This window comes from Passer domesticus, chromosome 14 (assembly GCF_036417665.1).
Source record: "Passer domesticus isolate bPasDom1 chromosome 14, bPasDom1.hap1, whole genome shotgun sequence".
Lineage (NCBI taxonomy): Eukaryota > Metazoa > Chordata > Aves > Passeriformes > Passeridae > Passer > Passer domesticus.
The window spans coordinates 3,215,960-3,234,046 of NC_087487.1; the positions used below are offsets into that span (position 1 = coordinate 3,215,960).

General features: G+C 42.5%; 1 protein-coding gene across 8 annotated transcripts in view; it reads left to right on the forward strand.

The window, feature by feature from the left end:
- MYO9A (myosin IXA) overlaps positions 1 to 18,087 on the forward strand; it is a 172,984-nt gene that overhangs the window by 103,818 nt on the left and 51,079 nt on the right. For all 8 annotated transcript variants that reach the window (XM_064389169.1, XM_064389166.1, XM_064389167.1 and 5 more), the window contains one exon: positions 7,610 to 7,744. In XM_064389169.1, coding sequence (XP_064245239.1) covers positions 7,610 to 7,744 — 135 coding nt within the window. The remainder of the gene's footprint in view (positions 1 to 7,609; positions 7,745 to 18,087) is intronic.

Sequence of the window (18,087 nt, forward strand, 5' to 3'; positions counted from 1 at the left end):
GAACTGATGGAAGGAATGACATGAGGTTTCCTGCAATAGCAGGGCCTGCACGCTGTGACCCAGGACATCCTCCCCAACCCCCTTGTGTACTCATCCACAGTCCTCATGGCTGGGGAATGCTGACCCCAAAATCCATGTACACAGGCACTTCCAGCTCTCCAGCTACCTCTGCCTTGGGAATTTGGGACATGCTCCAGCAGCATGTGGGGTTTTTTTGGGGGTTGTGCATACAAACTAAAGTCAGAGCTGCCAAAAGGAGGATTTTCACTGAGCACTGACGTTTGGATTGTGCCATAGGACTGAATTTGCAGAGACTCTCAGTGTGGTCACTCCTTTATCTGATTCCAAAAAAGGGTTGTGGAGCGTAATTGTGTACTGGAAATAAAAACATGGCTGAAATCTGCTTATATGCTTTTCTGACAAAGAAGGGTTGATACAGTGATAACATCCAGTGAGCCTTCTGACTGTGCATGCTGCCTCTCCCTCTGTTTAATATTTTACCAGAAATGTTGTGTTCTTTCCTGATTTTTTCCAAGTAATCAAAAGTTTTGTCTGGGCTGTGAGGAAAAAACAAACCACACTGTTTACATATTTGGTGAGGCAGAAAAGTGGATTTGTTTTGACAAGAAAATGCATCTCAAATGCTAATTATTTTTTTATTAATGACCCAGTGAGTCTTTAAAATTATTATCCGTTCTGTAATATTTAAATACAAATCAGTCTAGGACACTCTTGTATGCTTAGTCAGCATGGCTGTGAAAGTGAGGCACCACGGTAGCTGTTTATGGGCAATTAAACTTTTGTTCCCAACCTCAAATCTCAGCAGGTAAGAGCCAGAACAGCCCAAATTCCTGCTTTTTTCCAACATTGCTGCTGCACATTAACCCTCTGCTTCCTCCAGCCAAGACTCCTGTGGAGTGTGACCACCCTCCCCCTTGCCCACCTCCGTGTGTCATCTCATGAATTCACAATTCACAGGTTTCTGACCCTTTTTTTTGCCCCAAATCATAATGGTAATATCCAGGTCAGGCAGCAGGCACCAGGAGCTGAGAGTGGTGTTGCCCCTGTGCCAGAGCAGATCCACCCGTGCTGGCAAATGCCCAGGACCTGGAGCTGCAGAATGTGCTCATACCCAGATCCAGGGAGGCAATCCTGGACTGTACTTGGGCCAGAGTTTCTGAAGCAGAAAGGCAGCGCACAAAATACCAGGAAATATCTGCTGCTCTAAGCATGAGTGTAGTTCAGTTTATCTTCAGAGTCCTCTATGAATTGGATTGACTCCCACAATCCCCCAGAAATCATGAAAATGCACCAATCCTCCCCATTTTAGGGGTGGAGACAGAGAAGAAGAGATTTATGTGCATTTCAGAGCAGCTTCGTTAAACATTGACAGCCAATTTTCCCTTGAGTGGTTCTACCACGTCACCTCCCAGCCCTATTTTTAGCCCCCAACTTGGGTCGTTTCAGCACAGAGGAAGGAGAAATGTCTCCCTGGACTGGGCAGGGCTGGGAATAGCTGCTCCTTTGCCCTCGAGGAATAACATTGCTGCCAACAAGTGTCCAAGGGCTCTGCAGCTGCTGCTGAGGCACCAACCAAGAATCACCACGGTGGAGAAACAGGACCAACAACTGATCTGTTCTTTCCTACCACTTCCCAATCCTCCTGAATCCCTTTTCAGCTCCTTCTTGGACAGACCCCAGATGAGGATGCAGGTTCTCCTTAGGTTCCCATATGTAGTTTTGAGGTTGGGCAACACCAGCTGGGTGACTGGGAGGTGAACTGGGAGCAGTGGCATCTCCAAACCCTGGGAGTACCTCTTTGTTGCAAGGCAAGGGCTTGGCACATGGATGACATCTCCTTGCTGGCATATACAAGCCAAAAAAATCTTTTAAACACACCAAGTCTCTGATTTACGGGAGAGAATACAGCCTTGCACCTCAGAAACTCCTGAGTATGCAATGGATGAATAATGTGTGACTCACCCTGCGGCAAATGCCCCAGATTGATCCCAGCCCATGCTTGACACTAACATTCTTCTGTCTTTTAAGATACATTTTGAAACAATCCTGCAGGTTTGGAAGGTTCAGAAAGTGTCAGATGATGGATTTGGGGCACAGAGCTTTCTTTTATAATCACGTTATGCAGAGGTAAAACAAGACTCAAAGCCATCTCAATTTAGAATGTGTGTGGGAGAAGTTGAGGAGAAAAATTAATACAGAAGTTTCTCTCTTCATCAGTATAGATTTGGGACAATGGGAACCGAGATAATTTTCAGATCTCAATATGTGTTTATTTGGTATCAGCAGTAAGGAGAAGATCAAAAGAGGAAGCTGGGCAAAGAAAAATAAACACTCGGCCGTTGTTCTTCCATATTGTCCAGCAAATATTTGGAAGATGTAAATCAGACCTTTGATATCCAAATTTAGTTAAATATGCAGTGAAATATTTTGGGAAAACACAGTGGGATTTGGCTTATCTTGCTTGGTGACAGAATTTCTAGCATATTATTTCTGACCCGAGTTGTGAATATGTTATTTGATACCTCCTGGTTCATGGTAGTGGCAGAGCTGCCATGGGTCGGATTTGCTCCAACTCCCTTTTCCTTCATCTTCTCTCAATTCCTTTTAGTTCCTTTTATGGTCTCACGATTGCCTACAAACTGTCTGAAATTTGACCTTTATTAATGAGGTCAGAGACTTTTCCTTCTCTTGAGAATGAGATTACTAAACCTCCCAGAGCCTCTTATCAAATTCCCCTTCCAGAAATCAGGTTAGGAATTGTTGAAGTCCCTCTCACCTCTTAAAACGATGATGGAATGGAGATCGTGGTGGATCAAAAGGCATTTCCATGGGTGGTTTTAATCTTTCCCCATTTGGTTCTTGTGAAGTGTCTTCATTTCTTCCCAAATCACCCTGCTGCCATTCTTGGATGACGTGCTGCATGCATGGGCATGATGGTGAACTCATGGCTGTGAAGAAAATTAAAATTAATGGCCATGAAGAAAAATTCATGGCTGAACACATGAAGAACTCGTGGCCATGAAGAAAATTCATTTAAATCCAACCAACCTGTTAAGTCTTGGCTTTTTGACCTGAAGCAGAGGAAGAATTGCTGAACATGCAATGTGTTTATTGTGCATCAGTTCATTAACTTTAGGTCCCAACTTCCATGTTTGTAGCAAATCACTGCCTTTCACTTTATATAATAGGTCATCCTGTATATTGGGGTGATGTAGGTTGGGGTGGTCCTGCTCGATGAAGTGGTGATGGATTTTGGGGTTCTGGGGAAGGATTTTTTGCAGTATTGGCTTTGGAATATTATAAATGAAAACAAATTACTAAAATGACAAGAGGTTAAAAATTTAAAAATAGCAATAAATAAGATTTTTCCCCTGAATTTGAAGCAAACCTATTTGTGATTGCCAAAATGTACCTCCATGGTGGAATTACATCACTAGCATGCATTTGGGACAACATAAATCAGCTCCAATGATCCCTGTTTATTGGCACTTTGGGAATTGGACAGCACGGAGTTTCAAGGCCATCATTTGCCAAAAGCCCTTAAAACTCATGCTCTGTGTTTAAATGTCATGGCTGAGACATTTCAAGAAAAGCATGAGGTCATTTTTCATCCTCTCAAGCAGAAAGTGCTCACTGACCCAGGGCTCACCCAAATTTTAAAAATCCTCACAGACGTGCACTTTTAATCACAGGAATTTTGATATGCTAATTAGTACAGTCACACTTTTCAATTCTATATGTTTGTTTTGATAAAGAAACAGCATTAACGCACAAACTAGACTTGGCAAGTCAAGGTCTAAGTTATCTTTGTGTGATTTCCTCGTGGCACCTATTCAAAGGACAGATTTGAAGCTGAAGACTTAAAAGATTTGTAAATGTTAAACTCCTTTGGTTTATTTTTAAAATATTGGGCTGCAAAATTCATCCTAAACCCACCCAGATTAAACACTTTCTACAGGCAGTTTAGCAAAATTAATTCCCGTCTATGTCAATGGAAATTGTGTTTTTTTACCTTGCTACAAGAATTGGCTGTGTATTAGAATATTTGTGCTGCTTTATCAGGGACAGAGAGCAGAAAAGCTGCCATAAATTCCAAATTTCTCAGGTTTTAAAGTTTTCCCAAGTGGCATCCATTGGCTCCATTCTTTTAGGAGCGTCGTAGCAGAGGACAAATGACTGTTCCACTGCAGAGCTCTGCCTGGATTTCTCTGGCATGAAACTCTGCAAAAATCCACACAGTTTATAATCTGTATTCTGGAGGAGTTTGGTAGTTAGAAACACAGGGATGTGAGAAAAATGCTGTTTACTCTGTATAACAACCATGGCAGAATTAACCATCCTCCTCCTGGATGTGGGGTTTGATACCTGCAGTGGTTTTGTGAAATGCAGATTATTTTTATAATAATATTTTTATAATGTTAGTTCTCTGTGTGTTTAATTTTAGGTGTCGGCAAAAAAAATTATAAAAACACAGCTTTAAAATATAATATTTCTATAAGATTCTTTTATAACTGTCGGGGCTATTTTTTGCTCTATATGACTCTTCTGTTTTGCTTTATAAGTGTATTTCCACACCCACATTGAAATATATTTGGTAGCAGTTTCAATGCAGTAAATGAACCAGGACTGGAAAAAAGGGAGAGGGGTTTTGTGCTCAGTTGTTTCATATTAAATTAAGTTTATGAGAGCTTAAAGACCTTGTTCAGCTTAAAGTCTTCACTCATGGCAGGGCTTAACTATTTCCACAGGGCATCAACACGATGCTTTTGAAATCTGGTGTCAGTAAAGCCATTAATAGTCTGAAAGTGTGAGCATTTTATCTTCCAATTCTTGTTTGTATATGGTGGAATAGAGACTTTTATGTAGGGGAATTTTTTGAACTCTTGTCTGTTGTAGAGATGAGCTTGAACAGCAATGAGGTATTTGGGGTTGGGATTTGCAAGGGAGATGAGAGAAAAGTCACTTTTTCCTGTTTCCATTATCAATTTTTCCATGGATGTATAGGTAAGATATGATCCATTAATCATACAGTTTAAGAAGAATTTCTCCTGAGATGTATTTAAAAAATGATGAGGCAGATTTCTGCCCAGTGAGCAGAAGGGTTGCCACATCCATTGGGACAAGCAGGAGAAGATGCTGGACCTCAGGAAGCAGAGGGTGAGAGTGAATCCTTCTGCCAGGCTCAGTCCTTGGTCCAGTGGTTCCCAATTTCCATCTGCTGCTCAGAGAGCTGTTTCTCATGGGTGTTTCATCAAGTGATGCAAACTTCTGGGAAAGTGGCCAAGAGCCCTCGTCCTTGTCATGGCACCAGGGAGGTAGAGACTGTCTGGCCCTGGAATAGGGAGAAAAGCCTGGACAAAAGATGAAGTACTCAATGAGCTCTTGGAAAATGGTTTAAAGACTTATCTTTGTGTTTAAATGCTTTTCTTGTTGTGTTTTCGCTAGCCCCAGTGGCCAGAGTCCAGGTCAGACAAAGCTCCAGCTCACAGCCGAGTGGCCGCTCTGCCCACGGCAGCCGTGCCTGCTCCAGCCGTAGGTGGTTCCCTGGTCAGGAGCTGGGCACAGAGGGAATATTTTCCTCCCACGTTATGTGATGTGTTGAAAATGGACAAAAGGCAGTGTGGAGAGGCCTGTGGACAGTCTGGTTTGTATTCCTGGCAGTGGAATTAGTGTTAGAAAATCCAAAGTGCAGGTAACACCAGTAGAACTAAAACCAGGGCACCTGGCAGCTCTCAGGTCCTTTGAGGTGGAGGAGAGGGGTTTTTTCTCCTCCCTACTTGAGGTTTGGCTCATTTGACCAGTGTTTTTACCTCTCTAATTAATTATTTAATTAATTTTAATGGGTGAACAGAGTATTTGTGTGAGGTGGCTTTGTGTGGATCCCAGAACATGGTGCTTTAACAAGCTGCTGGTGGAGCTCTCCCCAGATGTGTCCTTCAGGCTTTTCACCTCTTTTCTGATGACAGCAGCCTTTCTGAGTGGGCACAGTATGAGTTTTATTTATAACACTAATTATGAATTAGGTGTTCAACACAACAGTCATGTACAGGCATGGAAGCTGCAGCAGAAACTGTATCTTGAGCTTGTTTTTCACCCCAGCTTCCTCTGTGGATGAGGTTTATTTGCTGACACATCCCCATGTCCCTCTTCCTCCGGGTTTCCCAAACCCATCTGACAGGCAGAAGGCTCAAGTTTTATGAAAATCTGTACCTACACAAAGGAGAAAGTTCCACATTTCTACTCCCATCAAAGGTAGGAAGCACAGTCTGAGCAGGATGTGATGGGCTGTACTCGCCTGTAGGCCAACATACACCTGGCCAGAGGTCCAGTGCCTCTCCTTGCCTGGCTGCTCTGGGGAGAGGAGGGGGCCAGGAGCATGCAGAGCAAGCTGGGAATTCACTGCAGCACTGATCTCACTTTGCCAACATAGGAAATGTTGGTGCACCCACATCTTGATGAGCATCTCAAGAGGTAATTGTAGATTAGAGAGTAAACAATTGGCTTTTCAATTTGGGGAAAAGCCTGGAGTGAGATATGGCTGAGGTTTACAAAATCATTAAAGTGATGGGGGGAAAAAGGCTATTTAGAACTGTAACTTACCAAATCCTACAATTCATGTTATGGGTTATGGATTTAATAAAAGAAAAATTCCCTATTGTGAACTTCTGGAAGTTTGTTAGAGAGAATGTAGGGCTCATAGTGCCAGTGGGTTCTAAAAAAAATGGGATGGGTCCATCTTTACACCTCTCTTGCCAATGAACTAAAGGACCACAGAGGTGTCCCTCCATATCCCTCATCCCTAACTGGTGGGAGCCAGTGGAAAAAGGTGCTGGAACACAGAAGAGCCATGTGGACACAGCCAGGTGTCACAGGGGAAGATCTCATGGGCAGGGCTGGGCCAGCAGTTAGGGCTGAGTGTTAGTCAGGGCTTTGGACTCCCTTTTTCAGCAGCATTATTATTTTTGTGTTAATTCCCCCCTTTCAGTGAGGCAGGAGTGACTCGATGTTCCCAAACATCAGCCCATTGTCTGACCCATCTGACAAACAAGGTGGATGCTTTATTTGTGATACTATTTCAGTTTTCACCAGGAGAACTAACGATTATTTCCATGGGAAGCCCTGATGTGTAGGAGTTTCTTTTTGAGGTTTGCAGCTGGAGTGGCTTTGCTTGGACAATGCTTTCACCTTGGAAGTGTGTTCCTGTGGGTTGTCTTCATGGTGCAAGCTTTTGTTTCCCAAGCCTATCCCCATTTTTCCCTTCTGAAGATCAATACTCTTAAATCCAATAAATAACTTGGAACAGGCTTCAGGTTTCTTCAAAGATGGCCATTTGTTTGTAAATAAGAAAAAAAATCACTTCTCAAAGGGCTTTTCTCTTAGAAAAAGCCCTTTTGTCCAGACATCTAAAATTACATTTTGTTTCTCTGATTTGGGGGAGTCTTCCAAATGGCACAATATCAACAATTCTAGTAAAATTCCTATTATTAAGTATATTTAATTCTGTCTGTGTGGTTTTGATTATGTACTGTGTACAAATAATCCACTTAATGTGATTTTATTCTAATCCTCACTCTTACTTTTTTTGCAGACTTTATCCATTGGAGTGCTTGATATTTTTGGGTTTGAAGACTATGAAAACAATAGTTTTGAACAATTCTGCATTAACTTTGCCAACGAGCGCTTGCAGCACTACTTTAACCAACACATCTTTAAGCTGGAACAGGTAAGTCCAGAAATATTTACTCTCTGATGCCAGTGAGTATTGACATGACTTTGTGGCCCTGATAAAGTTCTGAAATTGTCCCTTTAATTCTGTTTTGTTAAGGTGTGTACACTGAATTATTCCAATTTAACTTCTAATTGACCGTATGACAAACTTCCACCTGTAAAATAAAATCCAGCCAGATATTTGCTGGTTTAAAATAAACATTTTGGCTTCCAAAAACATAATGAAGACCTTAACCACTGTTCTGTTGTCTCCTTGATATGTGCTCAGAGGGCTTATCAAGGAATGAGCAATTCCTTCCCTGCCTTTGCCTGGACATGCTGCCATGCATTTTGATATCACATAAAAGTTATTTTTTGGTATCTATTGAAAAAGCCACCCCAATCTTGCAGTGTTTTTTTGCCTTCCAGTGTTGATTTGTGGGGAGGGAGGGGAAATGTCACTCATGTGTTCTCAGAGGTCAGACTTGAGAGTGTTATGACCTTCCAATAGCCCTGGCAGATTAGGAAAGGCTGAACTTTAAGCTTTGCTTTTATGTTTGTTAAGACAGGGTGTTGCTTTCCAGCCTCAAATTAATGCACTTAAGAGAGATAACAAAAACACAGACAGCAATCCAGCAGGTAACACACAGAGGATGGTTTAGAGGGATGGGAGGAGGCTTCTCCATTTGTTATCCAACAACAAGCAGGACAAGAAAACTGAAAGTTGCTTTCAACATCCATGTGTTGTTTCATGGATGAACAACTGTTATTGGGCTGTACAACACAGGAAATATGTTAGAGACCTTTAAAATGTCTTTTTTTTTTTTTTTTTACACGACAGTCTGCATGTCCTCTCTCCAGGTGAAATCCTTCTTGGGGGAGGCCAAGAGGGACCCTCCTTATCATCATTACAGAATTAACCCAACCCTTCCCAAAAACCCTGGTAGTTTCATTTTGGGCTTCTCCAGTGTTCTCAGAGACTGGAAAATTCAGAAAAAAAGTTGCCTTGAATATGAGGATCTTCAAAAAACAAGTGATATGTCACTTAGGCAGGGCTTGTTTATGAGTTTGATAGTTTCTGTTTCATCTCTTTGGTTTTGATCAATAAGGTAGAGCAGAGCTGCTCAAAGCCATTTAATTTCAGTTTTAAGTGGCCTTTGTATATAGGTGCACCCTACTCAATAGATGTTCCAAGAATGGGAAAACCTGTCTATATCTAGGGACGGGTTTATTTTCCCATTGTCCACCATAAAAATGCAAATTTTGATACTATCGCAAAGCCTGGATTTTTTTTATAAACGTTGCCATACACTTCCTGGAAGAAACTCAGGGAGGGAGGATCCTTGCTGAAAGCTGGAGACAGATGATTCCTCCACGAGGTGGGGTTTCAGCAGCCTCCTCCAAGATGCCATCATCCATGAGGGAATTCCTGTTATTGAGCTGGGATTTCTTTGTAGGTCAGTGCTCCCCCCAAGCCTGGGGGATACACAGAGGTCCTGAGTGCAGCAATCCTAATTCTTCCTGGAGCAGCTTCAGAGCTAATTAGCTTTCTCCTGGAAATCTGTCAGGCACGTGAAGTCACTGGAGTCAGTGTTTGCTGTGTGGACACGAGGAGCAGTTGTGGAGCCATCAAACTGCAAAGAGCCCATTCCAATTCTTAATGCCTGAGCACGTCATCCTCCCCAGCTGGAGCACTGCGAGCTCTGCTGCTAGAAAATTCAGACTTCTTGGCATAGATTGAGTCTATAAATACAAGTAATCTGTGCAGCTGCACGAGCGCTGATCCTTGGGTGAATGAATTACATGGTTTAACCATTTACTTTGCCTGGAATTCCGGCTGCATGTGGAGGAGTGGATTAGATGGAAAGAAAACTCAAGGATTCATATTCAGATCTTGGGTCTTCAGAATACTCTTCGTTCCTTGCTGGCCCAAAGGTTTTTTAATGATAGTCACGAGTCTAGAAATGAAGACCAGGGAGTTAATATTGTGTTTCTAGGGAGCAAAATTGTTCTGTTACTTCAAAAGGTGAATTTATCTGAGGTATTTGTGTCTTTATAAGGGTTTCTTTCATGTCTTGATGATAGGGCCCTGAATTGGATAGATTCTTCTTTGAATCCTCAGCTCTCCAAAGCTTGCAGGAGGCCAAAGAGAGATTGCTGAGATACCCAGACACCTCTGCCAAAAAAAATGAGTGGCAAAATTAAATAGTCACTGAGGATTTTTCTTGAAATCCTAATAGAATTTGTCTGCCAGAGCTGCATTTAGCCATGATGGAATTGCTGCCATGACATGCTGTTGATGTTATGGAAACCAAAATACCCACCACAGTCCTCTAGAAGAACCATGGGATTATTTTAACCTTTATTCCCATTTTTTCCCATGGTGAAATCTAATACAATGTGTCTGGTGAATCTTTTTTTAAACCTTCTGTCTGAAGATGGCACTATTTCCAGAGGTTTGCAAACAACCACTGAGGCATTCTCAGTCGTCAGCCTGGTGTCTCCCAAAAATAAAGCAGCTCTTTTGTTTGGGTTTTTTTAGGGCATTGCACTAAATAATTGCTGCAGATGATGGTTTAGTTTGGAGGGCACCAGTACCATACCATCCATGATCTGAGTTTCCTCCAAGTTTCCAGGTCATTGGCAGTTTAAGGGCCAGGAGTACAAGTTTTTATTTCTTTGTGTGTCCCATTCTCCTAACTGTCATCTTTGTCCTCACTGATCTTCCCCCATCCCTGCCAAGGCTCATCAGGTTCTCTCCACCTCACACACCTTTCCCTGTTTCAGCTGATGCTTTGCAAAGGCTGAGGACTCATCCTGTAGCTTTTCATCCCACAGGTCCTGCTATTAAAGTTCTTTTCTACCTGTTTTTCCAGCTTTTGCTTACCCACTAAACCTCTGTTTCAAGGGCATACTTTTATTGTTTAAAAAAATCCATAACTAACCAAGGTTGAGGCTGAAAAAATTACAGAATTTGGAGTACAATCAACTGGCAGGGGCTCAGGTGCTCAGTGAAGTCTATTTTCTGCTGGAGGTCCTGATGGGCTTGGTGTCCCAGCCAGTAAATCTCAGCCTGCTCAGACTGAATTTCATCAGGATAACGCATCCTATGGAATGTTTGCTCAGCCATCCAAAATTCCGTAAATATTTAGGGAGGTCTGTAGGGTTTCCTGGTCCTGTGCAATAGGTGGAGAAATCCAATAGTCTGGTCTAAATCATGGTGGTGTTTGGTTGGAGGTGAGATTTGGTGGTCTTGGAGCTCTGGTCACTACCTCCAACCACCTCTGAATTTCACCTCATGCTTCTGAGCAGCAACAGCCCCCAGGAACATGACACTCTGAAATGAGTTTAGATATCTTACTTAAATATTACATTTAGAAATCAGTGTGGGAGTGAATTAATTTTAAAAAGCATCAATCTAAAATATTTAAATTTAAAATAAATGATGAAAAATGGTCTCTCTCCTACTGCTTGGAACACTCTTCTTTCCTTCCAGCTAGGGATTTTTCTGTATCTCATCACTGGTTAGGCGTTAACGCCTCTTTATTGCCTCTGAAGACAAAAGCCAACCATCAGAAGTCAACCACTGAGTCCTGGGAGGCTCAGTTCAGATTTCTGTTTTCCTTGGAGATGGGAGAGCAGCTGCCCTCTGAGAAATGTTGGCCAGCTGTGGGCCACATGACCCGTGGAGAAAGAACAAGCTGCACAAGTTATTGATTTATTATTTGGCAGAACGCCATCGAATGCAACTCATGTTTGGGGGAAGAGGACGATGCTTAGAGCACATAAATTATATTAATAAAAATCAGGATGCTGAGAGCTGTTTCAGTGGTATCTGCAGGGCAGGAAGATTTCAAAGCAATTAGTGAAATGAAGGACAACTCTGATCAAGCTGTGCCAGGGTGGGTTTGGGTTGGACGTCAGGAGCAATTCATGGAAAGGGTGGTCAGGCACTGGAACTGCCCAGGAGGTGGTGGAACCCCCATCCCTGGAGGTGTACAAGGCACACCTGGATGTGTCACTCAGTGCTCTGGGCTGGTGACGAGGTGGGGATCAGGCACCAGTTAAACTCAATGGTCTGGGAGGTCTTTTCCAAGCTCAGTGATTCTGAGATCCATTGTCAGATCCCCAGAGCTTTGTCTTTTGTCCTTCCAGCATCCTTGAGTCCATGGATGTTGCATGACTGGGGCTGGGGGGCTTCATTTGCCACCCACTTGTGTCTGGGTTTTTCCAAATGATGAGCAGTAAATACATAAATATAATGTATAATGTGTGGCATGTAATAGGATATATCCTAATCTGTTATGTTATTTATATATCCTCTGATACCATAAAGTAGATTGAGTTGGAAGGGACCTAAAAGCTCATCCAGTTACAGCTCTCCTCATATGGAATTTCTTAACCTTTAATTTATTCCCGGTGTGGGGAAGTGCTGCATCTGGCAAGCCCATCCCTCAACCCATGCTCCTTGCTGTAGCTCTCCAATTCACAGGTGCTTGCTCCCAGTCACCATCCCTCCCCCAAGTCACCATGATCTCTTGAGCTTTTTTCCTCTCTTCTGAGCTGGCTCCTCCCTTTTTCCAGGTAGATTATGATTTCTGCTGATTTGGGTTCCTACTCAGATGTATTGGCTAAATAGATGCACAGACTGTGCCAGGGATAAAAATGTTTATGTAATGGTACAAGAAGGGTTTGGAGTGCCAGGACAAGGGGGAATGGCTTCCCACTGCCAGAGGGCAGGGACAGATGGGATATTGGGAGGAACTCTTCCCTGTGAGGCTGGTGAGGCCCTAGCAGAGGTTGCCCAGAGCAGCTGTGGCTGCCCCATCCCTGGAAGTGTTCAAGGCCAGGTCAGACAGGGCTTGGAGCAACCTGGGCTAGTGGAAGGTGTCCACAAAATCTTGGAAACAGAAGATCTTTAAGGCCTTTTCCAGCCCAACCATTCTGTGTTTCTGTTGGTGGATTGTCATAGGACAGAGTTGTGAAATGTGACCTCTCCTCTTAAGCAGGATGAGCAGGAAATCTTTAAAAGCCTCTAAAATACTTCAGGCAACCTAAAAATTATCTTATTGCGGCAGGACTGGAATCATGAGTGTGTTAAGTGACACAAGTGTGGAGTGGGACTGGAAGAGGGAGGAGATGTTCAGCCTCAAAGACCAGTCTGGTCCTTACCATGACCACTCTGGAGGTTCCTTCACATCTCCTAACTCTGATCTGTCTTTCAAGGTGCTGATAGATGCAGACACAGATATTTCTTTTCTATTTTTGATCACAAAAAATTAAAGGAATTGGTCCCCCAGCAGATTACACACCGATGTTAAGCTCGTGCTTCTGGTGGCTGTGTAAGGGCAGCTTGGGAAGAAGATGTTTCTGCAGAGGGAGCCCATGGGATCATGGCAGTGTGTGTGCTGCCAGATGAACCGTGCAAACCCAATTCTGCCCATTTTGAGAGCAAAATATAATTTATGGTTGAAACCCTCTTGCTGCTGAAGTTCAGGGAAATGATTGGAGCTCAGAGATGGATGGTTTGGAGCTGGCATATGATTTTCTGGTCTGAACCTGCTGGTTTAAAAACACTTTCATGATGAAGAGTCCAAATTCCAATAAACTCAAATATGCCTCCGTACAGCAGGGGGGAGGTTATCAGTGGGTGAAGCATCAGAATAAAACCAAATTCACGTGGCATTTGATGAGGAGCTGCTGATATAGTCACCTGGAAGGAGAGAGGACCTTGGCTTCAAGGGAAGGTTCCTCAGCTCCCCTGCACTGCCTCATGTTGTCATGGACAGAGGGGGCCTTAAAAACCTGTTTATAGATCATGTACCCATAGAGAATGTGGTTAAGTATTTATAGTTGTTGTTCTGTGAGCACATGGTTAAAAAACATATGTGTTATATATTTATATTTATGTCTGTGTCTATAAATTCCTTTTCTACTGAAATTGAGAACAAACATAAAAATCCTCATTCCTAAATGAAACCATCAGCCTCAACATCTTTTCCTGGAGGGATGTCGGGAACTTGAGGCATCCACCCTGTCTGCAGCACGAGCAGACTGAGGACCAGACATTGGTCTCAATCATTTAGGACCTTTCCACATCCCATGGATTTATCATATCAAACTCATTTTAATCATCAGTTTATGCTGGGATGATTCTGCAGAGCATGGCTCACAGTGCCCATTTGCTGAACAAACAATTAATCCTCCATGGGATGGGCTCATGCCTGAATGGAGGAATCCTTAGGGGAGAGATTCTCCCACACCTTGTTGCCATTTCCAGCTGTGGACAAATTTTCCCAAGCTCCCCAGGATGGATTTTTAGGATGAAAACATATCCATGCATAGCCAGAAAAGAGCCTTTTTGAAGTGTAGCTCCTTTAATTTTTCATATAACAACATAGGATACAAAAACATTTTGGGATTATTTTGAACTGGGGAGTTGAGCTAGGAATGGAGAGAGATGTGGAAGGGGCGTCAATTCCTAGTTTCTCACTTTGCAAAGAAGCCTGAAGCTGAAGCAGATGGTGTTCAAGGCAAGAAGAGAGGAATTTCACACCCTTCTGTTTAGTCGGGAATTTTTGTGCCAAATATATACATTTAGACATCCAAAAGTAGCTGCCTGTTGATCGTGTGGCTCTGGATTACACAAGTTTTTATGACAGGAGTGCAGTGGGAAATGTTCCCACATGGAGTTAGGCTGGGAAAAGGGATTTTTCAGTTGATTTCTCACTTGAATCTGGGAATTTTCATTGTGTAAACAAGGTTTTCCTATGCCTCAGTAGGGAAAGGCTGGAGTAGATAAACTCCTGGATCTGCTCTAGCTCTGCCTGGGAGGAGTGAGTGAGTTGGTGGAAGTTTCTTGGGGGTTGTGAATCTTATTTTTGGGGCTGTTTCTCAATTCTCACTGTGACTAATGGCAATATCCCTGTGGGATAAGACATCTGCCTCCAGGGCACTGAAACACTGAGGGATTTTCAGGGCTTTTGGCTTGCAGGATGTGTGGATGGATGCCCAAAGCCCTCCAGACCTCTAAATCATGGGAAAATTTGTATCTTTGATATCCCATGATAGGGCAACAAATTTCACATATCATGGTAAAGCTTTTATCTTTAGGAGGGACTTTTCACCACCTTTTGATTTGAATTTCCTAAACCCTGAGTTTTGTGCTTTTAGACAGATAGGGAATTTATTATGGTTTTAATTTATTTTTATCACGTCTCCTGTTTCTTTAATCTCTGCATTTCCTCTTCTTTGAAATTTTTTAAGCCCCTGGTCCCTCCCTCCCCATCTCTGAACTTTGCCACGTGATTTTGGGGAGCAGCAGAACCCAGGGACAATGTTACTCCAGAGAGAGTTTAGACATTTTATTTAGATACCATATTTATCACAGATATCGTGTGTATATAAGTGTGAGTTTAAAAATAATGTTTAACTTTTTCTCCCCTAGCTGTGCTTTTTAGCCTTTGGGTTTATTTACTGATGATTGTGGCTGGATACAGAGTAATTGATGATCATATGCAGAGATGTAAAGACATTTTCCAGCATCTCCCAAGATTTTGTTGGGCTTGTGGGTGTTTTATCCCATTCAGGATAAAGAAATCTTTAATTCCACCCTGGATTAGAGTGTTTTGGTTTAGTTTAGCACTGAAATAAAGCCCTGATAACAGAACTGGTCCAACGCTCCTGTAGAGATAACAGGACTTGGTTCTTAGCAACTCCAACTGTAAAATTACAGGATATTTCTGTTCCTGGCAGGAGGGTTGCCATCAGGCCTTGCAGCCCAGTTGGGAAGGTTTTCCTGATGCTCAGCATGTATGTTTTAATTTTAAATTCATTATTCTGTGCCATGGGCAGCGTTCATGCTCTGGGTCAGTGTAGACAGGCAGAGTTTCCCTTTAACAGAGCTTTAAAAGAGCCCCCTTTCCTAGAGTTCCAGTAATTTTCCTGCTTTAAAATGTTGGATATTCTGCCCCATTCTGGTTGTTTGGTACCCCAAATTTTACATGCTGCTTTGCCTCAGCTAATACTGTGTGAGAGTAAAGATTTACTCTTCTATTCCATGTGCATTTCAAAGTCTGCATGCCCATTTTATATATTTTTTTAATATATTTGAACACCATAAACTGTGTTTTGCTCAGATCCCTTCAGTGACCCCATGCTGACATAGTGCCAGTGTCTCTCTCTGTGCTTAGGGCAGCAAAGCTGTTTCTGAATTCCCACTTGGGAAGTGGGAATCTCCTCATGGAGTCCATAGAGGTCACCTGGAGAACAATCTGTAGCATCTCATCCAATAATTAAATGAAAATATGGAGCTGCTGGACTCTAAAAAAAACCTTGATGTCTTTTTTCAGTTCTTTGCTCCATTTCTTTTGCCAAGTCTGGGAGCTCTGTGCTCTTCTCTCCAGTGAACTTGCATCACTCCACTTTCCAGCAGACCAGGTTTCAGGTATCCAGGGATGGGAGGAGTAAATCCTCACATTTTTATTGCAAGTAAGGATGCCAAAAAAGGGGCTCTGTGGACTTCACTGCACTAGAAACTTTTGCAGATAATGGTAATGTTAACAATTTTGTTCTTAATGTAAAGATGATCTTCCAGGAATAGGACATTTAAATGTTCCCCTAAACATAACTTAGTTTTTAAATCAAGGTATAAATTTAAGCTGATTTTTAATCAATCTCCAGTTTGAGGTGTTTTTGTTTGGATGAAAGTGTTTCATGTTGTTTTTGTCTTGTTAAATGAAAGCACCCTGTTGTTTGAATGGAATTCCCCAATATTCCAGTGCTCCAGGACTCTGTGTCCATCAAAGGATGGCAAAGGCTTTGTTGTCATCCTCAAAGATGAAGGAATATTTTGGAGGTAGCTTTTCAGGACATCTCCTGAATTCTGCAGGAAGATGGTCATTATAAGACAGATATAGGAATCATATGGAATACTAACAACTGCAATTTAATTAAGTTTAATAGACAGCAGTGATTTTATCCTATGGCTCCTGTCTTTCTATGAACAATCTGCAGGGTGTTCTGCAGAGCAGCAAATGCCCCAGAAATTACAGCAGGCTGTCCCAAAGCCATAATTGTATCTCTTGAGCTCAGATCCTAAAGGCAACCAAACAAAGAACTGGAAAAATGCTAGGAAAAAAGGAATAGGAGGAACTTATTTCCATTTAAGCTTTGGAACAGTTGCTCTGGAATAGTTCCTGCTGCCTGTCTTGAAATGAGAGTAAATCTCTGAATTATTGTGGAAAAGGTTGTTTGTTGAGGACTTGAATCCCTCTTCTCATTTGGCCAGAGCAGGAACAGTTTGTCTTGGGGATGGGAGGGAGGGAAGAACCCCAGAGCCTGGGAGTGAGGGTTTCTGACCCAGCCCAGAGAAAAAAGGAGCAGAGGAGGGAGAATTAGCCAAAATCCTGCAGCTGAAGGAAACAATGCCAGGAGAGACCTGATGGCTGACCATCAGGTCTGTGGAACAGCTGAAAATGGGCCCAGAGAAGTAGAGACCTTGAACTCTGGTATTTTTTGGTCATTTGCTAGACTATTTAAAAAAACTCCATATCTGGCATTGCTGATTAGTGCTTTTGCACTGATCTCAGCAGCAGTATAAATTTTTAGTGTGGCCAGAGGAGCTTCACAGCACATTTGCTGTGCAGCTGCTGAATGTCCCACGTGGAATTATGGATATCTAGAGGCCTTCTAGAGCACAGCGATGGTTTCTCAGCTTAGATGTGTGGAGACATAAAACTCTACATGATTTATGGGTTTTTGGGGGGCAAAAAATATAAAGCCCCACAACAAGTACTTCAACAAAGAGTCAAGATAATAAATATATACTTCTGGTAACACCCCGCTGTCACCACTGAAATAATGCTGCTCTTGGCTCATCACACCAAGGTTTTATTGCTCTCTGCATGCTCCTGACCAGTCTTGAGCTGGCAAAGCTGGGCCTAATGGACCCTGCACTCCATTAAGGGCTGCTGGAGCAGGCAGTTGATGGATGGTGCTGACTCCCAGTGCTTCTCAGGGAAATCCCTCGGGAGCAGCTCGTGCCTGCTCTGAAATACACAGCCTGTGATTGCTGGATAGAAGCTTTTTCCTGGCTTGCAAAAATGCCATGAGGTTTAATTAAATCTGTGATTTTTGATTGCCTGTAATTCAGCAGGGCCTTGAGAATGTTGTTGTGAGGTTCTGCTGTGTCCTGCTTGCTCGGCAAGAACTGAAGGTAAAAGATTAAAAAATAAAAGGAGAAAACAAAATTCATTATACAGTCATTCCTTATTTTCAGAAAATTTTTTCCCCAATGGGATGTTGTATATTTTGAATCCCAAAGGCTTTAGGGATATTAAAAACTCCTTCTAAGGCAGC